The sequence below is a fragment of the Mirounga leonina genome, unplaced genomic scaffold (assembly GCF_011800145.1).
Source record: "Mirounga leonina isolate KUSES-001 unplaced genomic scaffold, KU_Mleo_1.0 Mir_171, whole genome shotgun sequence".
Taxonomy (NCBI): Eukaryota; Metazoa; Chordata; class Mammalia; order Carnivora; family Phocidae; genus Mirounga; species Mirounga leonina.
This window is the reverse complement of record NW_023270436.1, coordinates 9033344-9053164: the sequence shown is the minus strand read 5'-3', so window position 1 is coordinate 9053164 and position 19821 is coordinate 9033344. Positions and strand designations below refer to the sequence as shown.

The window sequence follows — 19821 nt, the reverse complement described above, 5'->3', positions numbered from 1 at the left end:
CACTGAGCCACCCAGGCGCCCCTGTTACTGTTTTTAAGTCTTATTAAGATGCATGTTGAGAATGAGGTGACTGAGTAAGTTCTAGAAATCAGTGATTGAAAAATCTAATTTAACATTATATAGGGATTTGGCTTGGGACTTTTTTTTTTTTTTACTTCATTTCTAACAATTGTACAACAATTTTTTTCCCTATTAGCTTCTGCAGTCATGTTTGTTAACAGGGCAGTGAAGCATCTCTTTGACATCTTTCAGTTCCCTGGGGCAGAGCTGCCGTTCTGCCTCTGCTTGGTTGAGGGCTTGCAACCACCACTTGTCCCCCAGCCCTGCCCTTACCACCCTGTACGTTCTCTGGTACTTGCCACCGCCCTTCATCTTAGATGGGCCCAGGGGAGCCTGCTTTCCTATGGGGAGTTCAGCTCTGTGTGTCACCTTAACTGCTTTTCATTCAGGAAATGGTTTTCTCACTTCTTTCTTGTCTCTTGGCAGCACCATCAGCACCAGGCCGCCCAGGCTCTCCATTTGGCCAGTCCACAGCAGCAGTCAGCCATTTACCACGCGGGGCTCGCACCAACCCCACCTGCCATGACCCCTGCCTCCAATACGCAGTCTCCACAGAATAGTTTCCCAGCAGCACAACAGACCGTCTTTACAATCCATCCTTCTCATGTTCAGCCGGCATACACCAATCCTCCCCACATGGCCCACGTACCTCAGGTAAACCAGCTTTAGCCAACTTTCTGTGAAGACCGAGTAGAATATGAAAGTTGTCAGATAAGCAGCAAAGAGCAGATGCTCTGCAAGCTAGGAAACCCTGTGTGTGATGCCATTTGCCTGTCTCCCTTTTCCCACTCAAATACATGTGATCTGGCCCTAAATGAATGTTGGTGTGGTTTTGTAATGGGGTCAGTAAAGTTGCTGATTGGTCAGTCCTTTAATGTTTCCCATCTGAGACCTTAAAAATACCTCTGATTTTGGAATGCAACCCGATCCTTTCCTTTCCTGTGTCTGCTTCGCTATGTTTATATAGCTTCACTGCTATATGTGTATACATAGTATATATATTCTTTCTCTTCCTCCCTCCCTCCCTTCCTCCCTTCCTCCTCCTCTCTGTCTCTCTCTGTCTCTCTCCCTCCTACTCCCCGCCTCCCCCCAATCCCTCTCTCATACACACACACACACACCCACACACACAAATCTGGCAGGGAGGTTGGGCTTCACAAATTCTCCGCTCTCTGAGGTGACTGCCCTGAGCCTGTCAGCTTGAATGTTAGTCACACGAGTTCCAGAGAAATCTCTCCACTTGATTTCCTTGCCTATCGGTACACCCGCTTTGACCATATGTTGTACTTCTTGGAAGGGCTTGGCCTTGTACATTGGTGCAGTGTAACTAGAAGCTGGAAGCACTCAGGCGTTCCCATTTTTCTTAAAGAGCAGCCTGGGAGGCTCTTTGGAGCTCAGCTCCAGCGTAAGCCTCTAATGGTTGGAAGGTGTGGTTGACATCTTAGTGGTTGCTGGCTGCGTCAGCTGCTGACAAAGTCCAGTGCAGTCCAGGGCCAAGTTAGATTATCTTAACAAGGAGCTGCACTGAAGTTGGGCTCTAACACGGTCCTTGAGGCCCTCCCTGGAGCTGTTAAGGGTGAATCGGCTGTATTTGATGGCTCTTTTTGCTGCTTTCATAACAGAACTCTCTTAGGCAGGTGTAAGCTAGACTGCTCACTGAACTCCCTTTCATGTTGAATAGGGCGCCACTGAGGCTCTGGCATGCTGGGGGCTGGAGATGCAACTCAGTTGGAGCTCTCTCTCAGAAGGCAACCTTGTAACTAGAGTTCCACAGCTCTGGGAAGTTTGGGTGTCCTCCTCTGCACAAGTGAGGGTTCTGTAGTGTGGCGCACTGCACTTGGATGATTTGCTTTTGATAGTGGGGAGGGGAGCCGGTTTGGTCAGGTGTGGGCCATCATGGTTTGGCTGAATCAGGAGCTTCATGAGAGCGGGGGTCCTGTAGGTGGTTAGCAGAGGTTGGTGGCTAAGTAGATATGTGAATTTACATGTAAGTCAGGGTTCCTAAAACCTCACTTTTGTGTTTTTGTGTTGAAAGAGAAAAAGGTTAACACTTCTAGGGAAGTCCAGATATGCTATGGGCCCATTTGAATATGTAAGAGAGTAAAAACAGCATTTCATTCAAGGCTTATTGTGGTCTAGAACAGTGCACAGTATGGGAGGCAGGAAAGGGGGTCTCCTCCTGACCCTGCCATATCCCCCTGAGCTGGGATCCAGCGATTTGGGCTGGCTAAACCTTTTCCAACTTGACAGTGAGACCAGGTTGCACTCACTATCACTTGGTTTAGGGGCACGGGGCTGGCCCAGATAATTGCACATTACTCCTCCCCATTTCATTGGAGCTATTTACTGCAGCCCACTCCTCCTGCTCAGTCAGCGTATCTCTTAGAGTAAAGGGGCCCGACTGTCTCTTCTCTCGCTGCCCCGACTCATTCTTCACAGAGATGTGCTGGTGAGCAGACAAAAAACAGAGGGGAGGGGCAAAGAACGAGAGGGCTAAGGAATCCATAGATTATTGTCATCACCTGCTTTCGTGATTAAAAGGGAGTTTATCTTTAAAACTACTTCAGGCCCCACGCAGAAGCCAGATTCTGAAGCATCATTGCATCTCACCTCCTATTAAGTTGAGAAAGCTGCCTTCGGATCAGATATCTGAGCTTTGTGACGATCCTGCCTGACAAACATAGAATCCAGCAATCAGAAATGCTGAAGGCTAGGATGTTGCACCCCTTATTTTTACCCAGGCTTGCTGGGCGCCTGCTCCCTCAGCCTTGCAGGACCTGCTAAAGGGTGAAACATGTCTGTAGGTCAATTGATGATCCACTAGGGAGTGTCCCCAGAGAAAAGAAAGGGCCCTGAGGGCCCCCCTGTTGGCCTTTCCTGCCCCAGCCCAGTGAAAGGAACACAGTTGACATGTTGTTTAAGCTGGAGATGTTGCCTGTATGCGTAAAAGAGCTCTCTGTTTCAGGCTCATGTACAGTCAGGAATGGTTCCTTCTCATCCAACTGCCCATGCGCCAATGATGCTAATGACGACACAGCCACCCGGCGGTCCCCAGGCCGCCCTCGCTCAAAGTGCACTACAGCCCATTCCAGTCTCGACAACAGCGCATTTCCCCTATATGACGCACCCTTCAGGTGAGGCGTGTGTGTGCAGGGGCCGCCGGGCACCCCAAAGCATTCTGCTCGCACAGGTCGAATGGCAGGCAGGGCCAGCGCTTCAAGCCCCGCATTTGAGACCTAGCAAGACCCGTCAGAGTGTGCACAGTAGGGACTGTGATGATCAGTTCAGTGTCAGGGCCTGAGGCTTCCAGGAGCCGAGTCTGTGTGTTCTGATGGTATACAGGATTTGACTTGATGGGAAGCAGCAGCATTCTGTGTGGCTGATGCATGCTTAGGACTCAGTTGGCCTTCCTTGTTACAGTAGGCTGGACAGGCAGCGTTTTCCTTCCTTAGTCCCCGCCCCGCGCCCCCCCCCGCCCCGCCCCCAGTCTGACGGGGGTGGTTACCACCATGGCAGAGTTTGACTGTAGCTCTGGAGAAGACTACTGATGAGAAAGTGTGCTGTGCGTGGATTGGTCTTGAGTGTAGCCTTAGCTCCAGCCATTGCCCCGACAGGAAGAGAAGTCCCCGCGATTGTGCTCTCACACGTGATGGCTGCCATGGCGGTAGTTCACAGTCTGACCTGTTATCTGAAAGCAGTACTGGTGCTTGGCTGGTATCTGGGGAGGGGGTATGTTAAGGCCTTTTTTCCTGCCCCATGAGCAACAAGTCTTCTGGGAGTTTTATCTGAAGTGGTTTTACATCTGACTGGTTTGTTTCTACCCACCCACCTACCCCTCCCCCTTTTGGTGCAGATGGGAGGGGGAAGAGTGAACTAAATTTTGAGTCTGCTCAGCTAGCACAAGGGTAGTTTACAGTCATGTGCTGCAGAGACACTAGGCTAATGTGCGGTGTTGCCAGTTTTCTGTTTAAATATCCACTTTTCTTTCTTACAGTACAAGCCCACCACCAACAGCAGTTGTAAGGCTGCCCTGGAGGAACCGAAAGGCCAAATTCCCTCCTCCCTTCTACTGCTTCTACCAACTGGAAGCACAGAAAACTAGAATTTCATTTATTTTGTTTTTTAAAAATATATGTTGATTTCTTGTAACATCCAATAGGAATGCTAACAGTTCACTTGCAGTGGAAGATATTTGGACCGAGTAGAGGCATTTAGGAACTTGTGGGCTGTTCCATAATTCCATATGCTGTTTCAGAGCCCCGCAAGTACCCCAGCTCTGCTTGCTGAAACTGGAAGTTATTTATTTTTTAATGACCCTCGAAAGTCATGAACACATCAGCTAGCAAAAGAAGTAACAAGAGTGATTCTTGCTGCTATTACTGCTAAAAAAAAAAAAAAAAAAAAATCAAGACTTGGAACGCCCTTTTACTAAACTTGACAAAGGTTCAGTAAATTCTTACCGTCAAAATGACGGGTTATTATTTATAAATCAAGTTTGATGGAGTGATCACTGTCTACAGTGGTTCAACTTTTAAGTTAAGGGAAAAACTTTTACTTTGTAGATAATATAAAATAAAAACTTAAAAAAAATTAAAAAATAAAAAAAGTTTTAAAAACTGATATCAAGTTAGTCTGTGTTTGTATAAGCTTGAGATATTTCTGTTATAGGATACTTCGTATCAAGGCAGGAGGGCTGAGTGTGCTTTCTTAAACATCCTGGAAAGTTAGTTGTCAAATGACTTTTCTTCTTCACCTTTAGTTCTGGTTCAAGGTATCTCTAGAAAAAGACAAGACTGAGACATTCTCTTTGGTGGATAAAGGTCCGCTCCAGAAGGAGGAAGGCTGGCCAGAGCTGGGCAGCACTGAGATCCCACATCCTCAGCCTGACGCTGGTTCTGTAAGCTTCCTTTTTAATATCTCCTGAACCCAGATGAGTGTTGTTAGTCAGAAGTTGTCCTGATTCACACACCTGTTTTACCAGTAGGGGGCAGGAGACACCTTTTAAAAAGAAACTGATAAATCCAGAGGGCTGAAAAGCTAAAACAATGCAGCGATGTACAAAGTAGCTTATTGCCGTAGACTCAGCATTGCTCATGTTCCCCCTTTGTGGGGGGACAGAGGGAAAAGCAAGTAATTGAGCAGAGCAAGGATTTTGCAGAGACCATAGTCCTGTAATGATAGAGCCTTTAAATATTGCAGTAACAAGTCAAGATTCTGAAAACTTTTTTTTTAATTCGTGTAGCAATTTGTACATTATAGCAAAATTTGCATTATTCAAGAATAAGTTACTTGTACAGTACATAAACAATACATAAAGATTTGCCCAATACCTTCTGCCTATAATGATATAGAATGGATCCATTTACACTGTCATCATTACAGTGTGCTGCTTTTTCCAGCCAAACACTGGGTGTCAGATGTGTCCTTGTTAAGAGGCAGTGGATAATATACTATCAAGTTCCTCAAGCCTGTGGGAGATGTTAGAGCTCACATGACATTTGCGATGGGAGACACAGCCCTGAATTAAAAGCATGAAGGAATCTCAGGCAACACTTAGGGAAGAGCTCAAGGCCTTGATTTTAGGTTAAGAAACTGTTATGTAAAAATAGTGTTCTCTGGCCTAAGATTTTAATGATTGCTATTCCTTTTTCCTACACGGTCCAGAAATGATCAAAGGCAGAAGATTTATACCAGATAAAGCCATATGGATTGCTGGTCTAAAATTCAAGGCAGGTTAGTTGACTTAATTCTTTGGTGCTGGTGACTGTTAGTTTGTAAAAGTTCATTCAAGACAGAAGGAAGTGATGGTGCTGGGAGCAGTCAAGCTATCCTTGTTGTCTGTCACTAGAGATAACTGGAGGGATCATAGTGCTTACTATCCATTTGGCACTCAGAGCCTGGCCTCTCAGTGGAGGCTGTTGGCTTGGCTTCTTGCTGTCAGCAGCGGCCACACTGGGGTCAGGAGGGTGGTGTGGGGTATGCTGTGACCGTGCGTGATGAGCTTTCTCTAAGAGAAATCCAGAACAGTGCTTACTTCTCTGGTTCACACTTCACTTAGCATTCATTACGTAGAGAAACCTGATTGATGTGTAGAAAAATGAAGGAAAGAAGTGTCCTTAGAAAAAGACCACAAATCTGGATCGGATCTGCTTTACAATCTATGAAAACACCCAGGAGCATTGGTTTTTAGAGTGGTGAAGAGGTGACTGCTTGCCCCCTCCACCTCCCCCCCCCCCCAAAAAAACCCCCAAAAATTCTAGAAGCAAAAGTCTGACCTCTGGGAATACAGAGAATGGCTGGAGGGTGCAAACCAAACCCTCACCCCAGATAAGGCAGGCAGTAGTTAGTTTTAGGCCAGGGTTTAAAGTTAGCCTGATTGATGTATCTATAAATGATAAACTGTGCTAAACTCCCAGTTTCCTAGAAGCCACTTTGGTGAGCCTGGTGGCTCTACTGAAAGGCTCTGCTGGCACCCAGGAGCAGCTGGCTCCACTCTGTCACTGCCCCCCTTGTTTCGGAGCCTCTGCAGGAAAGTTCTGGGAGGAGCCAGCTCCCCTGTGAATTGTATTACTGGTGAAAGGCAAGTACAGATGGAGATTTGACTGCAGGATCCCTGGCCGGTGGAGACGATGTGTGCCCGTGCGCTCACATTCCTCACCAAGTGAAGCAGTAAGCAGCTGGAACAGAACACTGATTGATTGTGGGCTGTTAAAGGAGTTTCTCATTAGCTGTGGCACCAGATTCCTAGCTCCTATCTTGGCTCAAGAATGAGCCTAAAACCTTGTGGGATAGTTTATAAGCCATTAGATGCCCCCGCGGCGGGGGGCGGGGGGGGGGTTCTCTGAGCCAGCCCTGTTGGTGAAGGATTTACCAGAAGAAAGGGCCCAGGAGCCCTTCCTCCTTTTTGCTTGTCCCTCCCTCACCCCTTAAACTAATTTAACTCTCACCAGAAAGCGGCTATAAACCAGAATCCAGTTTTTTATTCATAAGGCACCAGGGTAGAACTATTCCTTGCCACCCTCCTATTTCAGTAATTGCCTGAATTTCCCTGAAAGGGTGACATACTTCACTTCTCTACATTTAGGAAGGACAGTGGCTACTCAGCAGGTGACTGTCCTGAGGATGAAAAAAACATGGAAGCCAGGCATGCTGGCTCAGACCCGGAACTAGTCAAGTAGGGTTTGCATAGCTATTAAAGAGTGCAATGAAATAAGCAATAATTGAGTTTCAAAACCTGAATCCTTTGAAAAATTAATCTGAGGTAAAATGTTTAAAACAATTTTTAACTTTGAGCTTTGTCCTAAAGCTGTGAGGCAAAGCAGGAGGGCGGCGTGGGTGCCGGCAGACCTGCCGCGTGGACTGGCAAACCATATGAGAATCCAGGGCTTGTTAGTGTTTTGGGCTTCCTGACGACCCCCCCCGCCCCCGAAAGTCTGCCATCAGCTGTGACAGTGTCAGTGAGAAAGAGAACCCAGGTTCCGCCACCAGCTCTGGCCCTCACCCACCACGTCCTGTAAGAGGGATGGGGACCGGTCCTGGGGACTCGGGGCGAGAATTAGTGGCATCTGCGAACAAGAACTACATCTGTAAACAATAAGGAGAAAGCCAATTGATGGACTGATGAAACATATAGGAGGCCCTTTAACAGGCCTATTAGAAGGGTCACATCCAAACTGGAATGAGCAGTTAGCAGTGTCCCTTAAATCTCTCTCTGGAAGGAAGGAAAGAAAGTTACATTCACAAGTTCACATCTCTGCTTGCTTGTGTTCCTTGGGGGCATGTGTGAGGCCTGGGATTCCTCACTGCCCATCAGAGAGGTGTGTACTGATTGTCTATAGCCCGTAGATGGCTCCGGGAGGAGGAGTCCATTTCGTAGTCTGAGTCCCGGGCTCGACTGGCAGGTTCAGGCTCCAGGTGCCGCAGGCTGTTGGCCAGTTCCTCGGGCGAAGGCACCAGGTGGAATATCTGCTCTGGGGGAGAGGATCGGCCGGGGAGACCCTCTGGGCCAAGCCCCCGCGGACAGCCAGAAGAGCTAAGGTGGGGAAGGCCCAGCTCCGAATCCCAGTGAGCGAGGGAGAAGGGGAACAGGACAGTGTTGGAGGAACCTGGGGGACAAGTGACCGAGAGAGAGACCGACATGGTCAGTCTTAATGTGACAGGGGGCGGATGTTGGAAGAACACAAAAACAGATCTCTGTGCCCCTGGGTTTGCAGCAGGCTTTTACCCTCTACCTGGTTCCCTGTGCCACCCACCCCCTTTACCAAGGGTCACACCTGGTGGCTGGGAGACCACTACCACGTAGCTGGACAAGCGGACGTCACAGGCAGCACCACACTCGAGCGGGATGGGGGAGCGCTGGAAGTGGCGTAGCATGTCCACGACGGAGGGGAAGTGGAGATGCTGCACTCTGCACTGGCCCCGCTCGGTCAGCGACAGGCGCAGGTGCTACAGGAGGAGAGGAGGCTCAGCCACTGGCCACTGAGGGCCTTGAACTTGGGGTTGTGGGGGGGGGGGGTCCAGCCCCACCTACCATGCCCTGTACCTTGGCTATGCCTTGGAAGTTGAATGTGAGCACATACTCTCCACGCCGTGTCTCACTCTGCCGTACCAGGAACACTCCGTGAGCGTCAGGACCCTGCAGCTGAACCAGCTGGGCTGCCTTCACCCGGGAGATGGGGCCATGGAACCAGGGGTAGCAGGACAGGAAGTGATCTGTTTTCTGACAGGCGGGGTCCAGCAACCCCCCAGGAGAAGCACCTGGTAGACAAGATCAGTGGTGGTGACCCCCCTGTGGGTACCTTACGTCCTGGGCTGAAGCTGGTTCTGCCTTACACAGAGGACAGAGCCCTGGACCCACTCACCTTGGTTCAGGGAATCTGTGCTTCCCCTCGGAGAGTTGGATGTGCCAGGCTCTAGGGCTGAGGGAATAGGTCTCTCTGGGTCTGTGCTCTCCAACCTGCTGAAGAGGCTGAGGTTAGGATCTGGGTAGAGCAGGGGAGTAGGAAAAGCTGGGCCAGGAGTGGGGCCCTATGGTCTGGGGCCTCACCCTTGGCCTGTGCACTCCCGGAGCTCAGCCATCCAGGAGTTCAGCTGCTGCTCGTCCCCCACCTCGAAGATGATGTCCGTCCGGTCCTTCACCTAGCAGGAAGGGAGGGAGTGGACTATGTGCGTGCCTTGGCTGTGTGGGTGTGACCCCCCGGGGGGAGAAGCTGTCACTCACCTTCAGGACAAAGGTGTAGAGGTTGTCTGGCATCTCGAGGCGTGTGCATCGCCGGACCTCCTGGATATTGGAGCAGGCTGCTTGTAGCTTGGGCTTTGAACTCTAGGAGACCAAGGGGGGCACTTGCGGCTTGTCCCTCATGGCCCTTCACCCACCCAGGCCTCTCTTTTTCTGCAGTCTCCCCAAGGGCTTAGCTGGGTGAGTGAGTGCTCATGGTGCTGCCAAGCAGGCTCCCCAAGCCTGGAACAAGGTCTGGCATTCTGGCTTGCCAGAGCCTTGCCGAGGGCCCTTGTCCTGTAGCCTCTAAGCACCATTCCCACCCCCCACACACTGAGATCCTCCAAAACCTATGTTAGCTGAGGGCCAACCCCTCTTTACTGAACCTGTCTCTGACAGGTTTTTGCCTGCTGACATCTGTTTCTCCTTCCACTGGTGGAGCAAAGAGGCCCCCCACGCCGCCCAACCCAGCCAGGTCACACGGCTGCTGACCCCCTCATCAAAAGAAGCCTGGAGAGGACTTGAGGGTATCCAACCCAAGTCACGTTTCCCTCTGTGGCGCTGACTGTGCCAGGGGGCCCAGGCCTTTGTCCTACCTTTAGTTTCTACCCCACCCCCCATCAGTTCCTCATTAGCGCAGGCCTCTCCTGACCTAACATCAGCTGTAGGAAACAGATACTCTCACCACATCTCAAAGAGATGAAAGTCAAATTTTGGAGGTGAAGTCCTTTGCCTGAGGGAGGGTAGATGAGGTTTTTCCCTCTGACCACAGTATATACAGCCTAGAACCTCAAACTGCCACACCTAACTTCAAGTCTGAGGGTAAGGAGGGGTGGATTTGGCTGCAGGGTGGAGGTTGGCAGAGTAGCTTAGCCACAGGCTCTTGGGGCTTCTGCCAACATCCCTAAAGGGACAAGCCCTGGTATGGCTGGCCCCAGTCAGAACCAGCTGGAAGCCTACACAAAACCTTGGACCCAGGAGTCTCCTGTGACATCCAACATACACGAGGTTCAGAGTGCATGGGAAGTGGTCCCCTGCCCCTTTGCCAGCAAGGGCTCCTCTCCTGGGTCCTGACTGAACCTGGCTAAAGCAGGGGCTGACCTTGCAGATGCCTGTTCCTGAAGAGCAGGAAGCTCTGGGGCACCCTATAACACAGGAGCCAGCAGCTCGAGGGCAGCAGTTTCTCAGAAAGGAGGTCTCCCTTCTACTGCCCACCCCCATCTCCTCCTCTTCCTCTTGTGATAAGGGTGATAAGATTGTTTCTCCCGGGGTCATGAGATAATCAAGGGCTGCTTCCAGCAGGGGCCAGAAGCAGGTAAGAACGGCAGGAGCCAGAGATGATGGGGGAATGAACAGGGAGGCTCGACTGGGCCCCATCTCTCTAGTACCTCTCTCTTCCCAAGGACCAGGAGACAGGCCCACCTGGGAAGGACCAGCCCGACCAAGCCAACATAGGGCAGGGGCAGAGGGATGGAAACAAGGCAGGCCCAAAGGCTAGTTCCTGGCACTGCGGCTTTGGGGGAATCTGACCTCCACATCTTGGGCAGAAGCTACCTTTTCAAGAAGTGGTACAAGAGCCCATCCCCAAAGCCACGTGTGTAACTGCTAGGGACACGCAGGCACCAGGTGTCTCTGATAGAAGGATGGTGACCCTAGGGCCAGGCCACCTGCCTTCAGCTACTCCCCACCTGCAGGAGGGCTGGTGAACAGGGAGGGAAGGGGCAGCCTGGCAGGAGAGGGTCGGCCAAACTGGGGGCTCTTTCCAGTCCAGGCTCCCCCTGCCCCCAGCAGTCCAGAGGGAATAACAACTCCAGGAACCCCTGACGTTTGCCGTGGTGGACTGCCTCATCTCACTAACGCGGTAGAGGAGGGAGCAAGCTCAGAGAGGTGGCCAGTCCGTTCCAGCTCTTAAGTGACCACCAGCCAGGGGGTTTTATCTTTCAGGTTTGTCTTATGTGTCCCCCATATCCCAGCTTCTTAGCCTGGGAGCCCGTGAGATGTGGGGCGCAGGACTGAATGACATGGGCCCTGGGTGTGCTGGAGTGCGCGTGGCTCAGCTCTCAGAGCCCGTTGCCCTTCTGCAAAATGGATAAGGTACGTGGGCCGTTTCCTTCCTTCTCCTGCTTTTGCAGTTGGCGCTGCCTGGCCCCCAAGTCTCCCCACTGGCTCTGGGCCCTCAGGATCACTGGGAGGAAGTAGGCCAGGCCAAGAGGGAACAGAACGAGTCTCCCTTTCCTCCCTTTCCGCTCTGGGCCCTGGCCCCAGGGTGAATGCTGAGACGAACGAGCAGAGCAGAGCAGAGCCACCGGCTTCACTCTGACTGCGGGGCCTCCCTGCCTGTGCTCTCCCCAGCAGCTGAGGGACTGCTGGCCCAGCAGGCGGTGGTGAAGAGGCTTCCCCTCTCCCCCCTCGGCCACCCCGGCTGCACGGGTGCTGCCTCCCTTCTGCCCTCCTGGCTAAGCGGACACAGGTTCTAGCTGACTCCTCTCAGGCAGCTGCCCCAGCCAGCCCAGTCGTCTCCCCCTGTTGCTGCCCAGCTAGGGGCACAGCCGGGATCTGAACCCCAGAGCTGGTGTGACCAACTACTGTGCTGATGGTGGAGAGAGGCCAGAGGTTCTGCCCAGACTGGAGGGGCGAGTGAGCACATGCGGCAGGATAAACCCTGCCTGTGGCCACAGCCCTAGCTGGATGGTCCAGAGCAGGACTCGAGAGCAATGGTCACATGTGGAAGGACCAATGCATGCCTTCCTGGTTGAGCAATGTAGTGGGACAGAACTGGGATGGAGAGCTGAGCCCAAACTCTGGGGCTGGATCAGCAGCTATAAGAACATTAGGGAACTCCAGGTTCCCCTCTCTAGCATGCTCTCTATCCCACCTGCTCTCTGGACCCACCTCAGAGTCACACCTGAGTGACTGAAATGGCCAAAGCACTCCAGATAATGTGGTGTAAGCAAGTAGCATGTCACTCACTATATCCCCTCCTGGGAAGCAAGTTTCGGCGCCCAGCATCCACAAAGCTAGCTGCCTTCCTATGGCCGCTGTGACTCCAGGGGGAATAACCTATTTCTTCCTTTGCCCTAGCTGCTAGGAAGGTCAAAGGCAAAGATGCAGATCAGCTCTGACACTGTCTCCCCCCCCCCCCCCCAGTAGGGCTTGCATTTCTATACCTGACTATAGGCTCTATACTTCTCTTATCCCTCTAGATGTTAGTGTTCAGTCTTGTCTCTGCCACTTCCTCTATAACCCTGGCCAAGTGCCTCAGTCCTCCGTCAGTGCTGTCATCTATAAAGCAGAGATATTTAATAGTCGCTCTCTCCTTGCATGGGTGCTATGGTGACTGGGTGAACTACTGCAAGTGGGGAAAAAAAAAAAAGCGGCCTGACAAACAGCTGTTGTTAAATTTCTAGGCTGGGGTGAAGCCAGCCAAGTTGGGTAAAGCCTGGGGTCCACTGTGGTTACAGTACGACAGCTTCCCCTCCAAATGGCCCAGGGACTGGACACACACGTGTCTTCTTTCAGCCCATCCTGCAGTGAAATCCACATGTCGTCTAACCTACCTATATATGTGCCCTAATGAAAGTAAGGGAAAAACAACAGAATGTAGTTTATATTAAGTTGTATTTCAGGGGCACCTGGGTGGCTCAGTCAGTTAAGCATCTTCTGCCTTCGGCTTAGGTCACGATCACGATCCCCGGGTCCTGGGATCCAGCTCCGAATTGGGCTCCCTGCTCAGCAGGGAGTCTGCTTCTCCCTCTCCTCCTCCCTGCTCTGCTCGTGCTCACTCACTAATAAATAGAAATCTTTTTTTACAAATGTATTTCAACGTGACTATGCAGATGACACAATGAACCACTCAGGTGCTTCTGAGTTTGTTTTAAAAGATCGAGAACATAAAGGAGCCAGAGAGCAGGGTAAGCCCTGAGAGAACAATTAGTCTTTTCAGTGGACATTAAAACTGGGCAGAAGGTTCCATGTGTTTCTGTAAGACTGTACTATTCTGGCTCTAGGTTTGTCATCTCTTTTAGAGGGTGGCATGGACATCTCTGCCTCAACCTATGGGTTTACCTGGGCCTCCCCGACCCCCACTGACCCACGGGTCCCCTTGCCCCCACTGGTGGGGCTTTGGGCTTCAAATCTGCCTAGGGGGATGGAGTCTGACAACTGGAACCAGACCTCTCTCAGTCTTGTTTTTCCTCATGCTGTCACCTAGAAATTGTCCCATGACCTGCTGCTGTTCCCCATGTGCTAAGTTAGAGCAGGGCCACAAGCATGGGCTGAGGGCAGGGATGGCCCTTCCAGAGTCTCCCAAGGTAACAGGCTATATCCCACTTCGCCATGTCCTCACAAGCACCTTGAATGGGGCCTATCACCATTCGTTCCTTCAAGACCCCAGCAGAGGGACTAGCCAAGCCCTCCCGGAACTCCAGGTGCCAGTGCCCCAGCGGAAACAAGATACACAGTCCCGGACTCACGTACAGTCTCCATTGTAACGAGGGAGACAGATGCCCGACAGGAAGGAGACAGGAAGGACCCAGACAGGACCCAGGCAGGCAGGTGGGGGAAGCTGTGAAGGGCCACAGAAACAATGTGGGCTCACCTCAGCTATGAGGAGAGCATAGCTGAGCTTCCCAGGCACCAGGATGGCCCTTGCAAAGGCGCTGAGGTGGGAAAGCACATGAGCACCTGAGGAGGCTGATGGGACTCCTGTACCCAGCGAGGGGGTTACAGTAGGGCGCCGGAAGTCCCCGTGTGGTCCTGAGGCTGTGGGGTCAGTTTGGGCTTGTTCTAAGGCAGAGATGTGGAAAGGGCACCTGATGTACACTTCAGAAGCTCCAGGGAGCTTATGCTAAATACCTCGACAGCAGCATTCCTGCTAGTCGGGCCAGACCAGCACTTAATTCACACCCAAGTAGCGAAGGGCCTGGCACAGAGGGCCAGTGGTGTGGGCAGGGCAGGCCCTCACAATGGCCTTACTCCGTCCACGGCATCCCACCTGGCCACTGGAGAAGCCCTTATCCAGTGAAAGCCTCGAGGAGCGGCGTCTCACTATCTGGAATCCCCCAGAGCCCAGCAGCCCCCCTGGCAGTCTTGTCTCTCCCAGGGCTTTGGGCCCTCACTCCTCTCCTACAAAGAACAGCAGTGGGACAGCAAGTAGGAGACGATGTACAGTTGGAGGTCTAGGTCCAAGCCACATGCTTCTGCCCCCACACCCGTGCCCTCTAGGCAGCATCTCAGTGGCTCGAGGTGGTTGGATGAGTCCTAGCTCCACCACTTAATACCTCTGGAATCTTGGGCACGGCACTAACCACAGCTTCAGTTTCCTCTTTGGTGACATGGGGACAGTAAATAGATCTTGCTGACCTCCCAGGAATAGAGGGAGGATGGGAGGTGGTCTTGGATGAGGGCTTGAAAACTTAAAAGACTCAGAGCAAATTCCAGATCCTAGTCCTAGATGACTGAGTCCCCCCCCACCCCCCCCCGCCCCATTCCCACCCAGAGCCTGGAATGGGTGCTGCTGGGATGAATGAATGAATGAAGGAAGGATGAAGCATCACTGTGGAAAATGCTCAATCAAGTCTTACTGATGGGTATCAAAATGCCAGCCTACGTACAAGAAAAAGAAAATACCCTGACTTGTTTCCCCCCCACACACCTCCAAAAAAGATTATAGGGATCTCTGAGCGGGAGGGAGACAAGTGCTAGAACACAGAGCATCTGAGTTCTATTTGCTGCATACCTCTCTCTGAGCTACCTGGTGGCCAGTGCAAAGAGGAACTCTCCCAAGAGAGGGCAGCCTCTTGTGCGTGGGGAACCCTACACACCGTCCACAGAAGGCTCTGAGAAGTGCCGGAGCAGAGAAACCTGTCCCCGTGACTGCAGCCACCCAGTGTCCTACTTGGAAACCTCTCTGGGGCCTGCATAACTGCCACACTGCAACCTTCCCATTCCGGGGCTTGGCAGTCCTGGCCTTCAGTCGTAACTCGGCCTCGTCCTCTATGGACAGACAGGTAACACCTGTCCGGCTTGTCCTCACTTTGATAAGACCTAACAATGCCACTACCCTCCCGTGAGGATCTGGTGATAGGGTGTGTGCAGAGGTGCTTCCGGTGGGTATGGAAAGGTCCTGGAGGATGAATGCAAGCCTTAGGAAGAGCCAATCTGCTCAGAAGCAAAAGGCCCCTCTCTGCAGAAGCTTTCTTCCTTGTCCCCCCCGCCCCCCCGTCCCACTGCAGTCAGCCCGCACAGCTGTCCCCCCACTTTACACCGTGAGCTCCGGAAGTCCTCCCTTCTCTCTTTCCACCTTTGCCTTCAGCAGGGCACAAAGTAAGTGGCTCTAAGTGTTTGCTGAACACCCCAAAGTGGAAAAGAGAGAAGGAAAGGCGCTGGAGGCTTAAGAGCACAGCAAGAGCCACGGCTCAGAGGCCAGAAGGTACAGCCAAGTCCAGGAGATGGCAGGGGAGTGGGCTGGGGCTAGAAATGCTGACAGACGCCCCTTCAGGAGCACCTGTCCGGCACTGCGGCCTGGGCCGTCCATCAGTGGCTTCTGGACTGTTGACTTCATAAGCCACCACCGTTTAAAAATGTTTTCCAATTTCACGGAAAAGAGCATCATACCAAAGAGGTGCCAGGACCAAGGAAGCAGGAAGGTCCCAGTGTTTTCCAGTTAAAATGTTTTCCAATTTCACGGAAAAGAGCATCATACCAAAGAGGTGCCAGGACCAAGGAAGCAGGAAGGTCCCAGTGTAAGGGACAACCCTTAGTATTAAGTATGGTGATACTCTGGTGGGAAGACCCTCACCACCCTGCTCTGGGCCATCTGTCTGCCTGAGGAACAGTGGTGGGGGCCTTCCATGCCCCTCCAGCCACCCAGAGGCGGTGCCAAGGCTAAGAAAACCTCCCAGGGGTGCTGATCGCAAGTCCAGCCTGGACCCTCTGCAAGTGAACCTGAGGTCTGTATTTTAACCCGAGCCCCCCCCCCCCCCCCCCCCCCCCCCCCCGCCCCCGGGGCCGGCCGCCCCACAGAGGCAGAATGGTGGATGCTGGGGGCATGGAATCTGGAGCCAGGCAGCTGCTGGGGGCAGAGGGGGTGCTCCCAGGGAAGCCCCACTACAGAGTGAGGGCCCAGAAAACAGGGTGACCTCCTGAGCTCCCAAGAGGTGGGCAGCATTGAAACAGAGCTACCATCCACCAGTCCTTCCTGGGCTACTCCCCACCTGTCCTCTGCTCAGCATTCTGTCTGTGGGCCTCATCTCGCTGCCAAGAGGAACCCAAGTCCTCACCAAGGCCCTTGCAGGACCCTGCAGCACCTAGTCCTTATTACCTCCCGGGCCTCATCTACTCCCAGTCTGAGTGCAGCCCTGGCCTCCGCCCTTCCTTAAGCGTACCAAGCACACTCCCACCTCGGGCCTCCGCACCTGCCGTTCCCTCTGGAAGGCAGCCCCCCACGGCTTCACAAATCTAGCTCTTCGCAGATTTGGGTAGTGTCTAAATTCACAGTCACCATCACATAAACCCCTTTACTTCTTTCCCTGCTTTTGTCAACCTGTGAAACAGGCGCCGTGGGGACTTGGTTTGTTCACGCAGCACGGTCCTGGCAGATGGTATTCCGGTGAGCTTTCTGCGTGCCGGGCATCCCTGCGTCCTGGGGACCGGTGGGGCACAGGGCGTGGCCCCCACTGCGGACCCCCACGCAAGTGAGGGCTCTGGAGGAGGCACTTTGGGGTCGGGGGAGGAATGGAGGACAGGCAGTCGGGGATGTGAGCCGGGCCCCCCAGGGTTCGAGCTGGCTGGGGGAGAGGACTGGCTGAAAGCAAGACTCCTGACCCTCCACCTCAGCACTTTAACCCCCTGCCAGGCCTGTGTGTGCGGGACGCGGTGCCCGATCCCGACTGTGGCCTCAGCAGGGGAAGCCTCCCCCCCCTCCAGGGAGCCTGCTCTGGTCACTCAGAGGTGGTTAGTGCGATTCCTGTGCCTCTCCCTCGGCATGGGTCTTATCAGGCCTGGCCATAATTTCCTGATGAGGCAGCTGCCCCCACCGTCCCGACTGGGAGTTCCTCTGGGGGTGGGGACAGGGCACCAAACCTTGTTCCGAGGGGTGCCCAGCAGCGGGTCCGGCCCAGAGGACATGCTTGGGGTGGGTGCCGGGGGCCCCAGCCCTCAGATGTGGGGGAGCAGAGGCAGATGTGGGGTGTGGTGAGTTACCTCCCCCCCCCGTCTTGTTCCCTGGCTCCTTTGGGGGCAAACTGAAGGCAGTGAGTCTGTTCCAGGGACTGAACAAATGTTGGAACTGTAGACCACAGGTCACTTCCTTCCTTGGGCCCCAATCCCTGCTCCACAGGCCCTTCAAATGCCTGCTTCAGCCACTTCTCTCTGGCGTGACCTGGGATAAATCACTTTGCTTTCCTGTGCTTTTGTTTCCTTCTCTGTAAAATGGGATGATAATGGAACCCACCCCCTGGAGCTTCTGAAAGCAGACCTGCCTGTTGCCCGAGTACACTGGAGTCCCCCAGACTCACCCAGTTCACTATGAGCTGGATCTCCCCCCTTGGTCTGGCCCCTTTGCCTTATGTCCCCTCTCAGGGGAACAGGAAAGGGATGAGAGATGCTTCTGGAAAAGCCACATGGATCAAGTCAGCTTCCCCCCTTCCCTGGCAAGCAAGAGCCCCCTGGAGCCCCAGAAAGGGAGACCCCCAGATAAAACAGTCCTGCTTAGAGACAGAGTCCCTATCATCTGCTCTCCCCTTCTCCACTCTTGGACCATCAGAGGCCCCAAGGAGGCCCTATAGTGTAGGCGATTAGCCAGAGATGCTGAGACAGGGCCTGGGGACCTGTCTAAAGCCCCACCTGCAGTGAGCTCCCCTTCATGCCCATAAGGGTCCCCCCACATGTCAGACTCACAGTGACATAGTCACAAAGCCCCCTCTCCCTACACACAGAATCACAGCAACAGGGACACAAAGCTCCTTTCAGATGCTAGAGCAACCTCCCCCTGACAAACACCCAGAGATAGAGACCCCCCATACAAAGAGAGACAGCCCCCCAACAAACAGAACCAGCCTGGGATCTCCCCGACACTTACTCGAGCCCCTCCTGAGATGCGGGTGCCCTGGTTCGCGCAGAGTGGCCGAGTGTGGCTGAACCGTCTGTGAGGACAGGCGTGAACTTCCACTCCAAGGCCCGCCCACGGGGGGGGGGGGCACACCCAAGTTTGGGGGGGCCATGGCTTAGGAGGGACCACTCCTGGAAGTGCCACACGCCTCACACCCACTCGTGGGCATGACTGAACAGATGAACCAAGGAGCCAGTCTGCCGGCACCCTTACCAGCTGATCTGGCCCCCCCCACAGGGTGACAAGTCACCCCACCCGGCACCACCCAGGACAGAGCCTTACAGGGGCAGGAATGGAGGGAGCCAGTGCCCCCCACCCTTACTGGCCCGGCCGCATGCTAACGCCTCCCAGGCTTTCTGCCCTGCAGCCCTGTACTCAAGCTGCGCCCTCCCCGCATGCACCCGTTCCCAGCCGAAACCTTTGGCTCTCGCGCTGGCAGATTAGGAGCAACAACTATCTGGACCCTGGAGCTGAGCCGCTGCGAAGAGTCAGCGGACGTCACAGGCAGTTCAGCAAACCACCTTCAATCATTTAACCTATGTCCGCCTGGCTGGCCAGGGACATTCTTGCGGACGGAAGTGGCCTCTTAGTCTGGGAGTGCTCGGCAGGCACCCAGCAAGCCCAGAGATGGTCCCGAGCAAGCGGGGTCAGGACGCAGCCAGAACCACCCCCCACCCCCGCCTGTCCCGTCGCCCGCTGCAAGCCAGCTGCGGCCAGCCCACACCTTGAGCGACCACATCCTGCTCCCGGAGTCCCCCCACCCCCCGCCCGGAATCGCCCCTGCCCCCACGTGGCCGCAGAGCCCCAAGGCCCATGCATCCCCCACCCTTGCCCCAGGCTACGTGGTCAAGACAGAAGGGGAAGCCGTGGCTCAGAGGTCACACCGCGTGTCCAGGTGTGCCCAAGCGTCAAAGCAGGCACTGCCCGCCTGGGCCCTCCCGCCACACGGGAGGGTGCGCTATGTGGACTTGGACACCCCCGCCCCCCCCCCGAACACTGATGGGCCACCGGAGTCTGCAGGTGACCACCGTGTGTGTCCCCAGGCCCCAGGGGCTTGGATGAAGTGCCCACCGGGGGCCCTGCTGTGAAGCCAGAGCGGCCGGGGCAGCGCCTCGTCCCAGCAGCGCGGGCTTCAGCTGCGGCCGCCGCGCCAGCCGAGGGTGGAAAGTGCTGTGGTTGAGAACTAACAGCCTCTGTCGGCGGCCGAGAGGGGGCTCATCACCACCGGGACCCACCGCCTGCCTTCGAAGAATGCTGATTCAGAAGAGGTGGAAGCGACCGTCCCTGGGGCGCGGGGGGCTGCAGGGGCGCCAGGAAGGACGGAGACAGGGCAAGAGCAAGACCCTGGCCACAGCTCAGCCACCACGGGGTGCCGGGGTGTCCCGCCCTTCGGCGCTCAGCCGGGCCTACCGGCTGTCCTTACCCCAAGCCCATG

At 54.0% G+C, this 19821-nt stretch overlaps 2 protein-coding genes across 4 annotated transcripts in view; one reads left to right on the top strand and one right to left on the bottom strand.

Moving 5' to 3' along the window:
* The window catches only part of ATXN2 (ataxin 2), a 119294-nt gene extending 112001 nt beyond the window's left edge, over positions 1-7293 (top strand). The window contains 4 exon segments of the mRNA XM_035017010.1: positions 487-714; positions 3026-3194; positions 4055-4957; positions 5725-7293. Of these exon segments, the coding sequence (XP_034872901.1) occupies positions 487-714; positions 3026-3194; positions 4055-4083 (426 nt within the window). The 3' untranslated portion in view covers positions 4084-4957; positions 5725-7293.
* SH2B3 (SH2B adaptor protein 3) overlaps positions 5273-19821 on the bottom strand; it is a 37811-nt gene continuing 23262 nt past the window's right edge. Inside the window, exons 3-8 of one of the 3 annotated variants that reach the window (XM_035017013.1) lie at positions 9281-9382; positions 9107-9198; positions 8922-9019; positions 8603-8817; positions 8334-8505; positions 5273-6138 (exon numbers count right to left, since the gene is read on the bottom strand). In XM_035017013.1, coding sequence (XP_034872904.1) covers positions 6125-6138; positions 8334-8505; positions 8603-8817; positions 8922-9019; positions 9107-9198; positions 9281-9382 — 693 coding nt within the window. In that variant the 3' untranslated portion in view covers positions 5273-6124. Of the gene's footprint in view, positions 6139-6975; positions 8166-8333; positions 8506-8602; positions 8818-8921; positions 9020-9106; positions 9199-9280; positions 9383-19821 lie in introns of those variants that run through there. The other 2 variants (XM_035017011.1, XM_035017012.1) reach the window with 2 other exon arrangements.